Source organism: Cyprinodon tularosa, unplaced genomic scaffold (assembly GCF_016077235.1).
Source record: "Cyprinodon tularosa strain WSP-4 unplaced genomic scaffold, ASM1607723v1 ctg29, whole genome shotgun sequence".
NCBI classification, from domain to species: domain Eukaryota; kingdom Metazoa; phylum Chordata; class Actinopteri; order Cyprinodontiformes; family Cyprinodontidae; genus Cyprinodon; species Cyprinodon tularosa.
In genome coordinates, this window is record NW_024038996.1 from 1,809,909 (window position 1) to 1,828,219 (window position 18,311).

Consider the following 18,311-nt stretch of genomic DNA (forward strand, 5'->3'; position numbering starts at 1 on the left):
GTTTGAGACATCCAAATATGATAGATCTGCTGATCTAAGATGGTCCAAAGCACAGAACACTTTGAAATCAGACTTATGAACTCTGCTAAATCAGACAAAAAATTTAGAGCAGTTTACATTTTTTTTATATTTTTAGACGAATGCAGCTTATAAAAGTAACATTTCTTCTCAAATGCGTAAGAAAGACGAGAAACTGTTGGAAAAATAAACTCAGAGTCTTGGAAAGTTTGTATGGGACCTTAGTGATTGTTTCATTATTTCATAAAAGCTAGATTAAAAGCCAGATCATTGACTAGTAGATATCACTTCATTAAATATTACTATTTCTGTGAAATTGCATATTTAGAGGCAAGCAAATTTGTTCATTTAAGCTGAAATTACTATTGATTCAGTAGTATGCTTTTAAACTTTTGTTTAATTCATATCCTAATTGCAGTCCCAGATGTTTTACAGTCTATCACAAAAATTGTCAATGGTCTTGTTGTTCATTAATTATAAAGGGGACAAGTTTTAAGAATTTTTTTCTCCCCTACAGTTTGACTGGTTCTGTAATATGTGAAATATCCTTATTTAAAACCCGCCATCATAAATGGATCATAAACACATGCTGTTAACCAAAATATCATTGAGGTGTTGCAGTGGCCTAGTCAAAGGACAGATTTAAATCAATTTCAGATACTTTAACATGACCTTGAACAGGGTGTTTGAACTTCAAAACCCTGTAGTCTAGTTTATTCCAAACAATTTTTATGTCATTCATACTATCATAAGGCTTTTCATATGGGTCTAGGTTGGTTTGGATTGCTTTTTGTCCTGAAATGATTTGAAAACAGCCTTTTATGTACCCATATTATCCTCATCTTAGATCAAATAAAAAGTTTGACACTGTAAAATATGTTAAAGTTGGACAAAAACAGCAAAAACAGAAGAAATCTGTGAGGGGGTAAAAGTTTGAGCATAGAGAGAGTAAATCTTTGTTATTGCAGATCAGGACTGGATACTGTAGCACGAGATAAAGGGACATGTTTACGAGACAATCACCGGTAACCTTAATAAGCTGTATATTAAATTAGTTTGCTTCTATATCCAAAGAGTAATGAGGCAGTGCATCCCTCTGTGCAATCTACCTGTAAAACTAGTGGTTTTACCGGTAGATAAACAGTGCTAAGCAAACAGTAGCACTGATTTTTGATTTTTTTTTTAAATAAAACAAAAAAAATAAAATGAAATAAAAAACATAATAATAGAAAAAAAGTAGCACTGATTTAGCACTGGAATTGGTCTAAAAAAAAACCTCCAGAAACCTCTTTGGTTGTACCTCTCTATAGGGAGAACAGGGGGGGGGGGGGTACCTTGTAAAAAAAAAGTGCAGATAAAAAACTAACATATTTCTTGATCAACTCTTGCATTTGATTTGAAATTATTAGACATTGCTATGAGATCATATAGGGACATAATTATACAAATAGACTGGAAAACATCTGAGACAATCTATCAGGCATAATTTACCTCCAACTTGTTGAGTTTTTCCCAGTAACATTGTTAGCAAAGTGTTTAATTAGAACTGACTTATTTGCACACAGTGCTGACTCAGGCTGTCATTTAGTTAATTTTGGTCTTAAATGGTCCACCAATGACTAAACACCTGGAAACTTTTAATTCCTAAATTTAGAGTTGCACTAAAGGGTTTTACCTTTCGTCCTCTACATATATATCTGCATTTAACTGATGCATAAGTAAAGACAGAAAACCGATTTTGTTTGATCTTAAGATATATTTGAGGTTGAAAATTGATTCAATTCAACAGAGTAAGATGACTTTAGATCTAACTAGTCAAGATGACTAATTGATTTTTAATAAGGGAATAAAAATAAAAAATAAAAGAAAAAACGTGGCCTAAAATGTAACCTTAGGAGAACAGACTAGCAGGGCATGGGCCAGTTTTAGGAGGTGTCTTGAACTAACCTGGAAGTCCGTGACCAGGTCTCTTCCGAAGTTGCCGATAGGAGAATCACGGGACATAGAGGTAACAGTAGACAAGAAGCTGCTTGACTCTGTGAGGTTGGGCATTGGAGATAGATCATCTGTCCTTTCTTTCAGGCCCTCTCCTACATGATCCAGCTTCTCCATGAAGATGTGGAGCTCTGTACGGAAAGCCTTCATGCGAGTGTTGATGCTGTCAAGTACTTGAGTGTCTGGTTTGGACCCAGATGCTGCCCCGCCATCGAGGTTTTCCCCTGTGGTTACCAGCAGCCTTCCTTCAAAGATCAAGCTGTCTGTGTCCGTTATCAGACGATCCACAGTCTTCCCGAGCCTGTCGGCTTCTCGTTTCACGTTAGCAAATGATTCGCGCTCTTCTCTTCTACGGTTGGCAAGCTCAGTGGCGCTCAGCTCATTGCCATCCGAGGGTTTAATGCTTCCTAAACCTGAGGTGGTCCCTGTTTTCTCAAACAGGTCTTCAGAGTCACTCTCTCCCCCAATTGGACCCTCCCTCTTCGGCTGTAAGAGAAGTAGTCGCCCTGTTTCCTCCTCTTCAGCAGCCTCTCTCCGGCCTGCATCACTCTCCGCATCACTGTCTCGAGGGCTTCCAGTGCGAAGGCCTAGGTGTGCAGCCAGGTCACAGCGCTGGACATTGGACAAGAGGACACGGTTCTCATACTGCAGCTTCATGACCTTTCCGCTCAGCTCATTGATCTGCATCCGGGCTGATTTAAGCTCCTCCATCATCATTCCACTGCTAGAACCATTGCCACTCCCTCCATTCCCTGGTTTATAGAATACCCCCTCACTGCTTTCCTCACTGGTAAGTCCAGAAGTGCTGCTGGGGCCAAACTTGAAGCGATTAAGCTCAGATGTCAATTGCCTATTGTGGTCCTCAATCTCTGAGATAGATCGGCGTAGCAGTTCAGCTTCCTCTTCCACAAACTGGAGATGCCGACGCAGCTCGCCAGCCGACTCTAACGGGTCACCACCATATGGAGAAGAGGGCATACTGGAGAAAGGTTCTCGCCCAAAGCAATCTCTTTCATACTGACTACGAATGTCTTCATTTTCTGCTCGCAGGCTGCGGTTCTCCACTTCCAACTCCACAATTTTTCTTCCAAGAATATTGGCCTCTTCCTCTACCAGCTTTAGGCGCAGCCGGAGCTCTGCTTCTCGTGTCGTATGAGGGCCCCCACCAGTGCAATCAGTTGAGGGAAGGGGACTGTCAATGTCGCCATAAATGGATTTGTACTTCTCTAACTCCTGTTCAAGTTCATCCTTCTCCCGACCAAGCTTTGCCATCTTCTTCCTCATGAGGCCGGACTCCTCTTTTGCAAACTGGAGCTGGCATCGAAGGTCTGCACTGTCCTCCTGCAAGGATAAATGAAGACGAGGCAATTCATGACCTTAAATTACAGTATTGTTCATAGTGCATGCAGTTCCAGCAGGCAAAACAACACTATAAACTGTCAGATGAACAGTGTTATTTCCGTTGACAATGACAGAAGTATTTCATTGTTGCGTGCATAACTTTTTGTTGAAGAGATTAGATGAAAATGTTAATGTATGGTCTGTCAAATTTTCGAAATCAAGGACATTTCTGCCTATTGTGCATATAATCTGTCAGTAAAATAATAACGGATCAGGAATACTGCTTCCCATCCCATTATTGAATGGCCCCACCTACCACCATCTGAGCACAGATCATTAAGGCTTGGTGGTCAGAAATAAAAAAGATGCAAACTTACAATAACTATCCATCTGGGGGAAAAAATGGTATTGCAGAGATAGACAGTGGTTAATGCGGTGAAAACTAGGAGGGAAATATTACCACTCTTCAGCAGAATACGTAAAAAAGCTCTCCAGGCTGATAAACATACAAAGGAAAGGTAAATTAGTCCTGTTAACTTAAGGTGTGTATAGAGGATGTGGTAATTTATGGTTGGATAGTGAGTGCAATGCATTGTCACACTGATCTTTGTTTTTGTTACTTGAAAGTGGAGAATATTGTGGCATATTAGATCTGTCTCTATTCCCCATATGTTTCACATAACAGCATACTGGGAGTCAATAAATATAGCAGCATGTAATCAAACTTTACACTCACCAGCCACTTTACTAGGTACACCTGTCCAACTGCTGACTAACACAAAATTCTAATCAGCAAATCACCTCGCAGCAACTCAATGCATTTAAGCATGTAGACATAGTCCAGAGGATCTGCTGCACTTTGATGCGAGCATCAGAATGGGGATGAAAGGTGATTTAAGTGAATCTGAACGTGGCGTGGTTGCTAGTGCCAGGTGGGCTATTTCAGAAATTGCCGATCTACTTGGATTTTCATGCACAACCATCTCTACAGATTACAGAGAATCGGCTGAAAAAGAGAAAACATCTAGTAAGCGACTGTTTTTGTAAGTTGAAATTCCTCATTGAGGCTACAGAGCTTTTGTTTGGGTGCACCAGAAAACTGTAAAATTGCTAAAACCCAAAGTTGCTTTAACTCAAGATTAAAAAGTTATTTCTTTTTTTTTAGGGATGTCTTTGACAGTTTCTCTGGTTCTGTTTAACCTTGACGCATGACAAAAAATGGCTGCCAAAAACAACACTGCAGATGAAGTCTTGTCAGGTTTACTTGTCTTTTCTTTCATTGTTTCAGGACAATGACAAAGACATCTTAAGGTGTCAAGAACAAAACTACGACACTTTGTTCTCACTGCTGAGGACACAGCCTGTCTATGAACAGTTGTGAGTTCGGTCAGGATTTAGAGGAGCGTTGTTACAGTAACTAGGCAAAGCAAAGAGGCTTTTCCCCCTTTGTTTTTGAGTTATTCATTTCCCCCATATTGCAGCTGTGGAAATCTGTACAGTGATTTGTTTTGTAATGGATAGCTTTGAAAATCTGTTGGCAGAGGCAGTAAAAAATACAATTGTATGATAGCTTTTCAAAAAGAAAATATACAGCAATTTGCTCTCCATCTCTTCATTATAAATAAAAGAAAGCCATTGGGTTGCTATTGTGATTTCTTTTGCAGGTGTGACCTAAGTTACAGTGGAAAGACCTCATATGAACTTCTCACAGAGTATGAACACTTGGAGGCTTTTTATCTTTTTCTTTTCACCACCTTGATTCTTGCAGAGTATATTATAAGCTTTAACTTTTTGAGCAGCTAAAGAAATTAGAGCTTTTCCTCAAATCTACTAAGTAGTCATTAAAACATTTTTTTCCCTTTAAATCTTGAGCCATAACAATCAAGGCTGGATGATCTCACCATCAAACACAATCAGGACAATAAAGATGTTAAAAATATATCAAATGCTAACATCCTTAGAACTGTTGTGTTTTTTTAGGTAGATAATTTTAAGATCTGTTCAGGGGCAACAGATGAAAAAATGCCTTTTGGCTAATTCTGGTGCATTTGCAGGAATGCTTTTTAATGTATGCTGTCCCTTTCAAATAAATAAATAACTTAAATTAAAATTAAAACAACCATCAGAGTCCATCTTTGAGTCAACTGGCTGTTTAAGAGTAATTCTGTAATGGAAAGACTTTTCTGTCCAACCCTTCCAAACAGAATGATCTACTGAGCATTTAGCTGTTGGTTTTAGTTGGATGAGATTAAAATTAGACTTTTTAAATAAAAATATTTCAAGTAAGTTTTTTAGAAAACAATTGACAAATTTTTGGGAAACTACTTTATTACCAACAGTAGGTATGGTGTAAAATCTGTAATGGTGTGGACCTCTTTCACTGGTAAACATCCTACTCTTAGAGGATTTTTCTTAGAAAGTAAGTTTCCAGATTAGTCTAAAATGAATTAATTGATGGATTGCATTCTTGCACTTTTGGTCTCCCCTGCCCCCACTGCGGCCATGGTGAAACATTAATCAATCCACTTTGCCTACTGTCAAAAGTGGATTGGCTGCTTGTATGTCAATCAAACATTTTGTGTACGTGCCGCCATGATGTTTTTATATAGGCTCCAAGCATAACTTATAAGCTGTTTGGCATTTTGTTTCCTTCTCAGATCTCATCAAAACTAACAAAAACAAATAAGCTAAGTATATTTCTACCATGGCGGAAAAGTTTTACTTTTTATATATATTGCTCACTTGTTGAATATACCATGAAAGCTGAATTCACAGTTAAGCGAATTGATTTTTTTGTTTTTACCTGACTTGATGATTTCTTCTCCTTAAAAGCTTCCCTGCTACCTCGTCGCCTCAGAGCCGTCTGTGGGAGACAAAACAATCATAATAAAAAAACAGTTGAAAGTCAAGATGTTCAAATATTCTCCTATAATGATGCTGCCAACAAAGGAAAAATAAGTATAAAGATCGATATTATGACGATTCAAAGAGGAAGTAAAAAAAAATTCTTTGGAAAGGGATTTTTGATATTATTGGTGCTGTCCATCAGCCTGAATGTTTTCCCAGCTTACATGTCCATCACATGGTACAGGCACTCAAGATCCAAACTGGACATGTTTAAATCCTGCATTAGGACCAATCTTCTTCAACTAACTTAGTTTGAAATCGCCTTTTTTAAATGTACATCTTGTAATTTTTTGGCTCTTAGTTTCTTTGATTTATCCAGCCGTGAGCTCCCTGAAAGGTACCTATGAATATGATGTATTTTTATTTTTATATAAAGCAACGTACTGCGGCTTTAATCCATGCGGCAGTTTTATACGGATCCTCACGTTGACCAAAAATGCCCTTTATAAATTGTTTAAGAAAAGTATGGATTAATGAATGGTCATGTCTATAATCAATGTAGTTAATCAATGGTGTGTGTGTTTGCTATAAATCATCTCAGAACATTCATCTTAAAACACTTCCTCAAATAAAATTGTAAAGGCCCTGCTGCATGTTTGCAACATGAGGCACTGACCTGCTGGATACGCGTCTAGGCTTGCATTCTGTGACACGCTGTGCTTTCAAAATGCTTATGGGGAGAGAAAGCATCTGTCCGCCCAGCATGGGAAATCTGTCCAGCAGCCAATACTGCGTTACACGTGGCGTGCAAAGCCAGGATAAAAACGAAGCCTTCTACATACCAGCTTAGCCGCATCAAATAATAAAATCATTCATTTTTCTATCAGCTTTTGTCTTACATCATCAGGACAAGCAGGGGAGAATCACCACAAGGAAAGATGTGGGGGGGAGAAGAAAATAGGTGGGAGGAACACCCCGCTGGTATAAATGGAGATGTTTCTAGGGACGGATGGATCGCTGCTATGTCACCTTTATATAAAGAGTTGATGATCAGCAGCCTTCTTCTAGGAAGCAGGAATACTGCGCAACAACATCCATTAACTGTTTTTAACTAACAGTCATTTTAGAGATGACACATTTTTTTTAAAGAGAAAGACCTCCAAAACCTTTTGAATTGGTTTCTAGAGGTGTTGGATTTTTAAGTGTCCAGACTGTTTCATGTGCCTAAAAAAATAATGGGGGATAGAGAATAGCCATGTGGACTAGAAAGTTTATATTTTCATCTGTTTATAGTTACAAAGATGTCATGTTATTATGTCCAAATCCATTCAGCGAATTAAATAATCTGTTTAGACCTGCTTGTTCACAGTGTCCTTCATCAAATAGGGCTGTGCAATTTTGCCAAAAATCTAAATTGCTTTTTTTTTTCAACCAAAAATCTTGCATACTGAAACAGATTTTTTTTCTCCTTTGGAAACATAGATGTGCCTCACTCACGTCTCACTGCATCTAAAGCCAAACATAAAACTCAGATCCATGACAATGTTTTACAACAGTTTATGAGCTCTCTCTATGGTTATGCTGCTATAGGCTAAGACTGATGGAGGACATAGGGACCCAATTTCATCATTCTGCTTCATTTCATATCTATTCTCCCACTCTGCAGTATTTGTTAGTTGACAGTTGCCTTTTGTATCTCTGCTTCTTTTTCTATGTCTACTTCTGTCTCCTTGAATCCCAGTCAGCCTCGGCAGATGGCTGCTCACACTGAGCCTGGTTCTGCTGGGGGTTTCTTCCTGTTAAAAGGGAGTTTTTCCTCTCCACTGTCGCTACAAGCATGCTTAGTGTGAGGGATGCTTTCAAGTCAATGAATTGATGGAATCAGCCAGTTTTCCTTAGACAGAAACCTGACTGTATGATCTGGTTGAATTTTCTCTGTAAATTGCCTTGAGAGGACATGTGTTTTGAATTGGTGCTATATAAATAAACTGAATTAAATTGAATTGATAAATTTAAACACTAAATTTGTCTCCAAATTATAATGTATAAAATTAGTGTTTTTCTTTTCTATCTTCTAAGTCCATTTTAAATTATGAATAATGAAAATTATGAATTGATCTTGAATGAGAAGCTGCTTTTAAAAACCAAAAAGTGGCCTGGGATTACTTTTATTTGTGCTCAATGGCGTAAATATTGGTAAGCAGAGACTGCAGTTGCTTAGGGGCCCCCGACCTCCTAGTTGGCCCCCTACGCAATTGTGGACTAGGACATCTCTTTGCAGATGTAATGGTGCAAAAAATTCCTCATAAACCCACCTGATACTACTTTGACTGACCGGCCCGTATTTATACCCCAACACATGGCAGATTTCAACAGGATGGTGAGCCGTTTAAACACGACACCAATAGAAAAGCAGACAGTGATACTTTTAATTACTATGTTAATAACTGTGTATAGTTCATTAGATGGTTTGTAAAAATACACGCATATAATATTTATCAAATCGCAATAAAGATCTTAAAAGATTGATGTATTTGAGTATTTCATTTTTTACACTAGGACTTGGAATTATGGGTAACCCAGAGCGTGGATTAAAACCATAACCATTACGTACAATGTGTTGACGACGATGGATACAATGGATGGGGTGTTGCCTTCATATGGGGCCCACTCAGATAATATTGCTTACGGGCCTATTGTTGTGTCGTTACGCCATTGATTGTACTATATAGATTCATTGAAATTAAATAAAGCTGCCTCTGCTTTCCCTCTGACTCTAACTTTCCCTTTGTGTTTGGAAAAGTCCACCCAGCCATCCTAAATTGAACAGAGTGAATCATTCTTGGTCAGACGGATGGAAAATGTGAGGAAGGAACTTATTTAATCCATAGTGGATCTCTGACTCACTTCCTGCTCTTACAAGTTACACAGACTGAACACTGTTCTGTGACATTTCCCTCATAACTCACTGTCCCTTCTTCCTTCAAGGTAAATGGGTTTTATTGCTCAGTAGTCCCAATGTGTGTGTGATGAGGATTAGTTAAATCATAATTAGTTTAGTTTGTTTATATGTATTTTGCTGCTAACAGTTTTGCATTGCTGTCAAATTAAGGCGTGTAGATAAATGGCTGCAGGATATAGTGACTTAGGAGAATCGCTACGGTTTGTTATTTAAAAGAAAAAAAATGGACACCATCTTCATCAAACAATCACCAAAGATTGCTTTTATGTAATGATTGTAACTGATTATTTTGTCCAACACTCAGCCCTCCAGGGTTGTTCTCCTTCAAGTCTGTGTCAACATAGTGGTTTAAATCCCAGTTGTAGTGACAGAGTTAATCTCTCTGGGGAGTCAGTGGATTACAAAGCTTTGCAGAATACCCCAAACTATAAATAAGAAGGGTTCTTTGTTCATTTTATGTCACAATAAATCATGAAAGATAGAGAGGAAAAAGCTTGATGGTGAAAGTCTAATTTCTCGGTATGTGGCTTCCAGCAAGTCAGATTTTCTCACTTTTCATTTTAAGTAAGTTTGCTTATTAAACAGTTTGTATTTTCCCCAAGACAGTCAGTATTTTTTCCAGACAAGTCAATACGCCAATCTAAAGTGAATTAAATTGAAAGACTTGGGGTATATACCTAACATTTTCAAAGGATCTTTGATTAAAGCGTTAACTCAGAAAAAAAACAAAAAACATGAGGCATGAAACAAGCTTCGAGCAGAAATAATAAACCAACCAAAGTAGTACTTTAGAAAAAGAAAAAATGTCCAATATGTGGATAAATAATAAACACCAAATAAAACAGCTTGACATAAAGAAAATGTGTTTTTAAACTTGAAAAATTCCTTCAAAACAGCTGTTAGATATAAACTTCTGCTATACTGGATAATCATGAAACAAATGCGTGCCTTTAATGTACTGCAATGGATTAATGAACTGTTCTTGCTTTTTTAAAATTCATTTCTCTTAAAGAAATAACTTTAGATGTTTCTCATCAGCTTTAGATTTTTTTTTCAGGACTTACAGCTCTTGTTCTTCTCCTCACTATTAGCACAAAATGCTGTTTCTGAGAAAATAAGAAAAGAAAAAACACAACGAAAGACCTTCAGAAAGCCTGATGATCTGCTGATGAAGAGTATTTTAGGAAGATAGAAAGGTTATCATGTGGTTCTGTTGGTTTGATCCAAGAAAATTTGTTGAAAAGATGTAATTTTTATTTTATAGAACTGAAAAAAATATTTTGTGATTTTAAACTAGAACATAAATAAAGAAGACCGAGAAATCTCAATAAAGAAATCTCAATGAAGCTTTTTAAATCTAATTTATGTATGATTCTGTGTATTTATTTATTCATTTATAACTGATACAATGAAAATCACCAGCAATCAATCAATCCATCCATCCATCCATCCATCCATCCATCCATCCATCCATCCATCCTTTTTTAACAGGAGGACGATCTTAAATTATTCAAGCTACACAACTGAGTTAATATCTGAATGTTTCAGGGCAGTAGCGGGGGAATAAAACAGCAACATTGGAACACAATGGTGACTTTTAGTTCAGTAGGTACTTTGAATTAATTAACTGCACTCTGCAGTAATTAGCGGAGCCTCATAGATGAGTATTGGTGTGTGTGTTACTGTGTTTGTCGATGCTTGACTGGTTTAAACACAAATCACTAAAGGGAGAAAATGTACAGCAGTTCCAGCTGAAAACGGGTGTAACAAAATGAATTATGGAATTCTCAGAAAAAGAAAACGCCTGTTTGTGTAAGACACTGAGGCTGTATGACATCATCCCCCCAAAAAAAAAAACACGACTCTGTAGAAGAAGGAAAAATCATTTCGGGGACGTGAGGCTATGTTTCAGCAGGAGAAATTTCAGCGGCATCTGTACTCATCAGCTTGGCCTATTTGTAAGGACTGCTCAGGGAAGAGAGAGGCGTCTGGCTCTAGTAGAAAGGGATTTAACAGGAGCAGCAATAGGGGGGAAAGTGGGCGGGATGCTGGGGGTGGAGGGTTTCAGGGTACAAAAGGAGCTTCGGCAGCCGTTAGATGCAGATAATGTCCTTCTTAGGCCTGATGGAGGGCGCTAAGACTTCAGCACAACAGAATGAATGCGTCTCGACCGGCGGGAGAGCTCACAGAGATAAGTCGCTCTGAAATGTTTAGAGGGGAGATTATATTGGTTAATCTGAGCTGTGATCCGTTTAATTAATTAAACCAATAAAAAATCCTGACTGAACACATTTAACAGCCAAACAGCCTCTTTTTCCAACTTGATTTAATTTTTGGGCCAATCCAAGGACACAACTGATGTAAATGTGCTTTCTACAGGAGCTCCTGCTGGATCAGGATGGGTTATTTTTATATGGATAATCAATCTCTGGCTTCAACACCTGCAGTAAGCTAAATATACTTTATCCAGACATGCTCCATCGTCCAAATACGTACCATCCAGCCAACTGAAATACGATACGCAGCTAAAAATTATTCCAAATCCACCTGAATGTCTTTGAATAACTACCATTTGCCTTAGAAAAATAAAACATCAATGAAAACTAAATTACTTCTTCTATTTCGATTAAAAAAGTGAAACTGATATTACATAGACCTGTTACACAATGGAGATTTCTATCTATAGCCATTATCTTTGCCTTTACCTAATAAAAGTCCTTGAATAAGTTTCTCTGAAGCCATTTAAAGCCAAAAATATTAATGGGGAAAAAATGGTAGAAAATGGTCCTTAAACAACAGCTATAGCCACAATCTTAAGAGGATTGAGAGGCTTAGACAGAAAGAAATCAGGAGCAAAGTAATTGAGCTAACTAGAAAGTTGAATGATTTTGCACCACTGAGCAACAGTCGAGTCCCATGCCTCTGGTTCAGGAATGATTTAACATGAGGAATGTTATAAATGCCTTAAAATCTCCTTCAGGCTCCTCGATAGGCTTCGATACTAAATCCACCCTAATCTGTGGTTATTCTTTTTGTTTGCACTACTTTCTTTTAATGAGACTTTTTCCTTCCACTTAACGTTTCATCAGGATGTTTGTATAGAGGAATATGAAAGCCATGTTTTTTATTTATAAATAAGTGTTTATATAATATGTTAATTTTAGGATACATTGAATGTTGGGCTTTTGATTAGAAAAAGAAATGTTCGTGTGGGTAATAATTGTATTGGTTATGCTAGTTCTACTTTATTAATTTCAATGAAACCATAATAGGCCCTGTATAATAAGTCAAGGGTTTCCCCCAATCTATAAATTGTAAGTATAATTTGTTGTCCTTTTTTCAGGAGTTGCTGTTTTAAAGATGCTAGGCTTTTATTAGTTGACATACTGCTGCTCGTTGTGCAAACACTTTGCAATGTCAGAGCATCTTGTAGGCCAAGCCAAGTGTCTCTATCATCCATTGTCTTGACATTAAAGAGGGCCCACAGAATTCTCTCCACATCTGTTTTTATGAATAGACTTCTGACTTCTTCTTTTTGTCAGATTCAGCTTACAGGGGCTGAAGCTTTGGGGACATTGAACGCCACAGGACGCTGCATGGGTATTTTCAGCCTGCAAAATGAAGGAAAGACATTTTTTGCTCCGACTATATTACACATGATTTAAAAGCTAAATAAGCAGTTTATAAAAATAGCTATTTAAATTAGTAAATGTTTTTTCGCTGCTGCAAAGTAACTTTAATATATATAGTTTACTATCAATTATTGAGTTTGGGATTGGTACTTCAATGCAGCATTATGGTGCTCTAGCTCTTAAAGCTATAAAAGGGTTAGTATATACTAACTAGAACAGAGCAGCTATTAAATGTATTAATGGAGCCAAAAAGAAAAAAAATAGCTTTTTGCATCATAAACATCATGAGCACCAGGTAATGATATTTTTCTGCAATTTCTTTTCCCTTTTACAACTTGAAATCATTTCAATGAATCGTTCAACCTGTCTGTCCCAAAAAGAAACTTTTGCATATAGCTGTCAAACTACTAATGAGATTTTCTATAGCTCTCGTTCAACAACAGCTCGTTCTTCTTGTTACTGTCCATAAAAAGGTCAAATGAAGGTCAAAAATGATCCACACATTAAACACTGGTTGTAGGATGTTGGGTGAACATCCAATATGCACAGAGGGAGGTGAATTTTGTGATAACTATTTTGAACTGAGAATGATGCTGTTCAAATGAGATGCTGATTCAGGGTTTTTTGTTTGCCACCTTGGCCTAACACCGTCTGTTTAAAAAAATAAAATAAAATGGAGGCCTTAGTGCTCGACGCGGGCAAACCCAGGTTCTAATCCGTCCTGGGGTCCTTTCCCGCATGTCTCCCCCCCGCTCTCATACCACCTTTCCTATCAGCCTACTGTCCATAAAACCGACCTACTAGTGCCATAAAAACAAACAAAAAAAAGATGTAGACAACTAACATCCTCAATAAAAGTTTTTTTTTCCTTTTTCATTATCTAGACCTATGTCTAGTTAATGTAACCCTTACAGTGGCAAAGGGATGTAACACTGCCTTTAAGGATGATCTAATATCAACACATTTTTGTGTGGAATGTGTAATTACACTTTTCTAAGCCATGAAAACAAATGAAACAACACTAGATTAAAAAAGAGATGTTATTAGTAGTGCTAAAATAAAACCCTCTCTTCTTTTGTTTTTGTTTTGCATTATGATCAGTAGCATTGAAAGCTACGAATTAACAGTTGTGTTTTGCAAGAAGTCAACATCCTTCATTCCCACTGGATCCACCTAAACGGAACAGTGAATCCCTAAGGAGCTGCTCCTGGTTGCTATGGTGACCTTAGCCAGGTTGCACAGGTTGTACATCACTCTGTACAGCAGCATGAAAACAACTCACCTAGGTGTGTGTGTATTTCTGTAGGAGGTAACCCCCACCCTGCTCCTATCCGCTAAGCTGACCCTGACCTCTGCTAGACTCCAGACATTAAGCATTAAAGAGGAAGACAAGGGGGCCTTTCATGGAGGAATGCTGTTCACGCCTTCAGTCTGCCCCTAACAACCCAGAGAGCTGATATGCTAATTCCAGCAGACACGCTGCCACTTGGAGGCTGGCAAAAACCTAAAAAACAAGAGTGCAGTGAGGTGGCACTGTCTGGCATGAACGGCTTACTTTCCATAAAACAACTATAAACAAAGCAGATATATTCAGGTCTCTATTGGCGAAAATGAACCAGAAACTGGCTGTGATCCTGCAGATTGCAGTAGATTATGCAACCAGATTACGGGCTGTTTCATGTTTAGGACCAAGTTAACACAAGAAAATCTGACATGGAGAAACCAAGACTGTTGTGGAATTGTATGATTTATTTTTAGAAAATATTTAATTTCTTAAGAAAATAAATATTAAGACTCCACAATATCAGAAAAACAAAGAAATGTCATATAATTATTTTATTGGCCGCAGTCACACATAGAGCTGATTACTGTGTGTCAGTGGCTCTCATTCTTTCTTAATATTTTTTCCCCGATTGGTCATAATGCAAAACTTAAAAGTAAGGAATGAAGCATGTCCGGCAGGCACCATATCCTGGTTCCTGAGGTGCTGGACCAATCAGCTACAGATGATCAGGGAACACATGTTAAACATCATTGTGAAGCCAGAAAGGCAACCACAGCTGTGGAGGACTTGTGTGTTACAGGTGCATAAGACCACACAATAAGAACCTTAAGAGGCTGGTCCTCAACTATCTGCATCCTAAGGCTGGGCAGTATATATAGATTTAAAAAAATAGAGATCTTTTTCAAAAGATATTAGATAGGACTATATTTTTTATATCAATACTGTCTAAATCAGGCATGTCCAATGCTGGTCCTAGATGGCCACTGTCCTGCAGGTATTAGAGGTTTCTCTGCTTCAACACAGCTGATTCTGATCATTGCAGTTAAGCAATATCATGTTAATCAGCTATCAATGGAAATCAGATGTGCTAAAGCAGGAATGCCTGGTCTAAATAATATTTTTTATGAATATCAGAAGGGTACTTGTCATGCATTTCTCATATTTATTTATTTTTTTTTTTTAAGAAATGTGCCTGTGTGGCATTTGGGACAAAGCTTTGATTCAAAGTTCTCGTTTAATCTTTTTTTAAAAGCCATATTGAGATAAGTATTCTATATTGCCATTTAGCCTAAAATGATTTAGGGTGAATGATGCCATCATCGATCTGATGTACTGAGCCCAGGCCCGGCTGCAGAAGCCTGGAGGCTCTGTGAGGATCATGCTCTCTGGTTTTTCCAGTGATTTTAAACGTTATCCAACCAGGACCTCTGAAGGAGGAGCTGATGTGGTCAGGAATGGACCTCCATCTGTCCCAGTGGACAATATCTGCATTTATGCATCAGGGATTGTATCTGCACAGTCTTTTCAGAAGTGTGTTGTTATTTATTTATTTTTTTGTTTGTTTAATCATTCCTTAAACCTTTACCTTTAGTAATTCCACTTCTCTGAATAAAGGAAAGGGCATTTTTAAAAGCGTACCATTGAAGCTAAAGATGTTTCTTACCGTAGAGTACTATGAATTACTTTTCTCATGTTATTTATATATTTTTTTAATGCAAGAGTGTGCCTGTGGTTTGCATACATAAATTATAGGCCTGCCAGAAAACCAGTTTTGGCATGCTGGCTGTGTAGTGCTGACTCTGCAGATCTCATCATGGGGAGAAAATTATAAGAGAGGGAGGAATTACAATTCAGCAAGCACTCCCATAAACTCCTTTAGTGTCTCTCAAATGTGTAATTACAATAAGGTCCACTTCAGAGTCCCATCATGACACGCAGACTGGCCACATTTATTATTTTCATCATTTAAGTTAAAGCTCTGAAGAGAGAAAAAAGGAAAAATGATTGCTATCGCTTGTAAGTAAAAGAAACCTATGAGCAACAAAATGTTTTTAAGAACCCTCAATTTATAAGAAATGAAAAGTAGGGAACTGAAATTATATACAGTATAGATTTGTCAACAAGATTTAAGTCTTTAAAACCAGTTGGTAGAAGATAAACTTCCAGTCAAAATGTAAATGCATTCATCATTTTCACAACAAACTTTATTAGGTATCAACTGTGAAGCATGGTGGTGGCTAACCTGACTCCGCCAGATGGATTTGCTCCGCATATCCATCTGGAAACCTTCCGTTGAAGTAATTTTGGGAAGGGGCGAAAATACTGGTTAGCTGATTGGCCTATGTTGGTGATAGACGGGCCAAATAAACCAATCAGATCAACGAAGCATATGACGTACTAACAGAGCGACGACGAAGAGGAGCCAATTGATAGATCAAACTCTTGCTGAAACCAGTCAGGAGAAGAGCAAAATCATCTTTTCGTCTGAGAAAAGCCTCCAGAGCAGTGTTTTGCTCTTCTTTCAGTGAAGAAATACAGTGTAATTCCGATAAAACTTGCTCGATAGCCACGCTAACGCTAGTTTCATCGGCTGAAGCTGCCATGTTCTTTAGACTGAACTGTCGCGCTTCTCGTTGCGTCACACCTCAACCCGCCTCAAAGCCAACACTGATTGGACATTCGTTTGGTGAACGGCTCCAAATTTTCTTTAACGGAGAGTCTCCAGACTGATCTGTGAGTGAAACCTTGAAAGCTCGCGAGATCAGGATGGTCTCACGAGGCTAGGTGGTGGCAGCATCCTGCCCATTTTGTATTTTACTCTGATATTGGTATCTGTGTTACTTAAAAACTGGTACATAATGAAGACGGAGGACTAAATCCAGATTTGACATAATCAAAAATCAATGGCAAATAGCAGTAACATGGACATTTTTGTGTGTTTCAGGAGGCCAGTGGTCCCGCACACATAACTGGGTTTGAAATAGATAAGGCAGGTTAAGATTAAGCTTCCCAAAAACTCCTAAAAGACCTGACTTTTAATAAACATGTGTGAACTATGTTTGATAACCTCATCCGTGATGAGAAACAGAACAATGGAAATATGTAAGATTCCCCCATCACTTCTTTAACCTCTGACCTGAAGAACAACACTGGAAGCCTTTTTCCATTAAAAAAAGACAAAAAGACACAAAAATCCTCAAATGGTACCCATATAATTTCTATTTAACCACTCCAATTTCCAAATTGGGAACTGAACTTCAACCTTTATATAATATCGATCAATCTACTGTGGAGAAATTCTTCTTGTGCCTCTCTTCACGTCCGTGCTGCAACACTGAACAGCTACTGTTAGGCCTGGACACGGAGATGGCGTGTTAATTAAATGTGAACGCGTTGAACACCCAGTAATGAGCAATCACAGACGTCCCTCTTGGCTCGCAGTCCGAAGCTTTAACCGCTCGTTTACTCCGTCTGCGAACAGCAGTAATTAATAACCCCAGCAGCCTGGCTGGGCTGTCCATCACCAGTTACTACGGTAACAGATGCTCTAAAAAAGCTAAATCAAACAAAGAAACTGACCATAAAAATCATCAGGAATGAGTGCTGTTCAACGGATTATGTATTTCTTAAATCAACTCCAGCCTGTCATGTTTGATCTTTAGACTTAAAGGCAGCCATCACAAACACCACAACGCTGTGGGTGTGATCTAGCATCCCTTGCTGTGATGAGTGCAGAAGTGACCCCCCCTCCCGGTGTAACCAGTGCCTGACAGTTAGAGGCCAGAGGATGGAACTGGTGGAGTGTCTGCTATAATAAGGTCATCAGGACACGAACAAGGGGAATTAATTCACATTGGTGAACAAGTGTGTTTTGTTCTGAAGGCCTCTGCAGCAATCAGACCAATGCTACATCCAGACAACTGCTGTGTTGCACCATCAGGCTGTTCTGGATCAAGGTTAAAGCTATACAAAAAACAATAAAACAGCATCAAAATACAGATACGAAAATTAAAACCAGTTTGAACCATTAAGAAAATTCATTGTAAACGACGTGGGGAATTAAGACAATAATAACTAATAATTTTGAAATGTGTGTCAGTTTGCTACAAACGGTACAACATAATACACAATACACATGTCTACTCACACTTTAAAGACGTAAACCTTCACAGTTGCTTTGAGGATAATTTGCAGCAGTAGAGAGTAAAAGCCCAAAGCTCAAAAGCTATCC

General features: G+C 38.1%; 1 protein-coding gene across 4 annotated transcripts in view; it reads right to left on the reverse strand.

Annotated features, from left to right (window-relative positions):
• The window catches only part of LOC119787170 (microtubule cross-linking factor 1), a 103,572-nt gene that overhangs the window by 51,530 nt on the left and 33,731 nt on the right, over nucleotides 1-18,311 (reverse strand). For all 4 annotated transcript variants that reach the window (XM_038290817.1, XM_038290816.1, XM_038290818.1 and 1 more), the window contains exons 4-5: nucleotides 6,158-6,217; nucleotides 1,966-3,354 (exon numbers count right to left, since the gene is read on the reverse strand). In XM_038290817.1, the coding sequence (XP_038146745.1) occupies nucleotides 1,966-3,354; nucleotides 6,158-6,217 (1,449 nt within the window). The remainder of the gene's footprint in view (nucleotides 1-1,965; nucleotides 3,355-6,157; nucleotides 6,218-18,311) is intronic.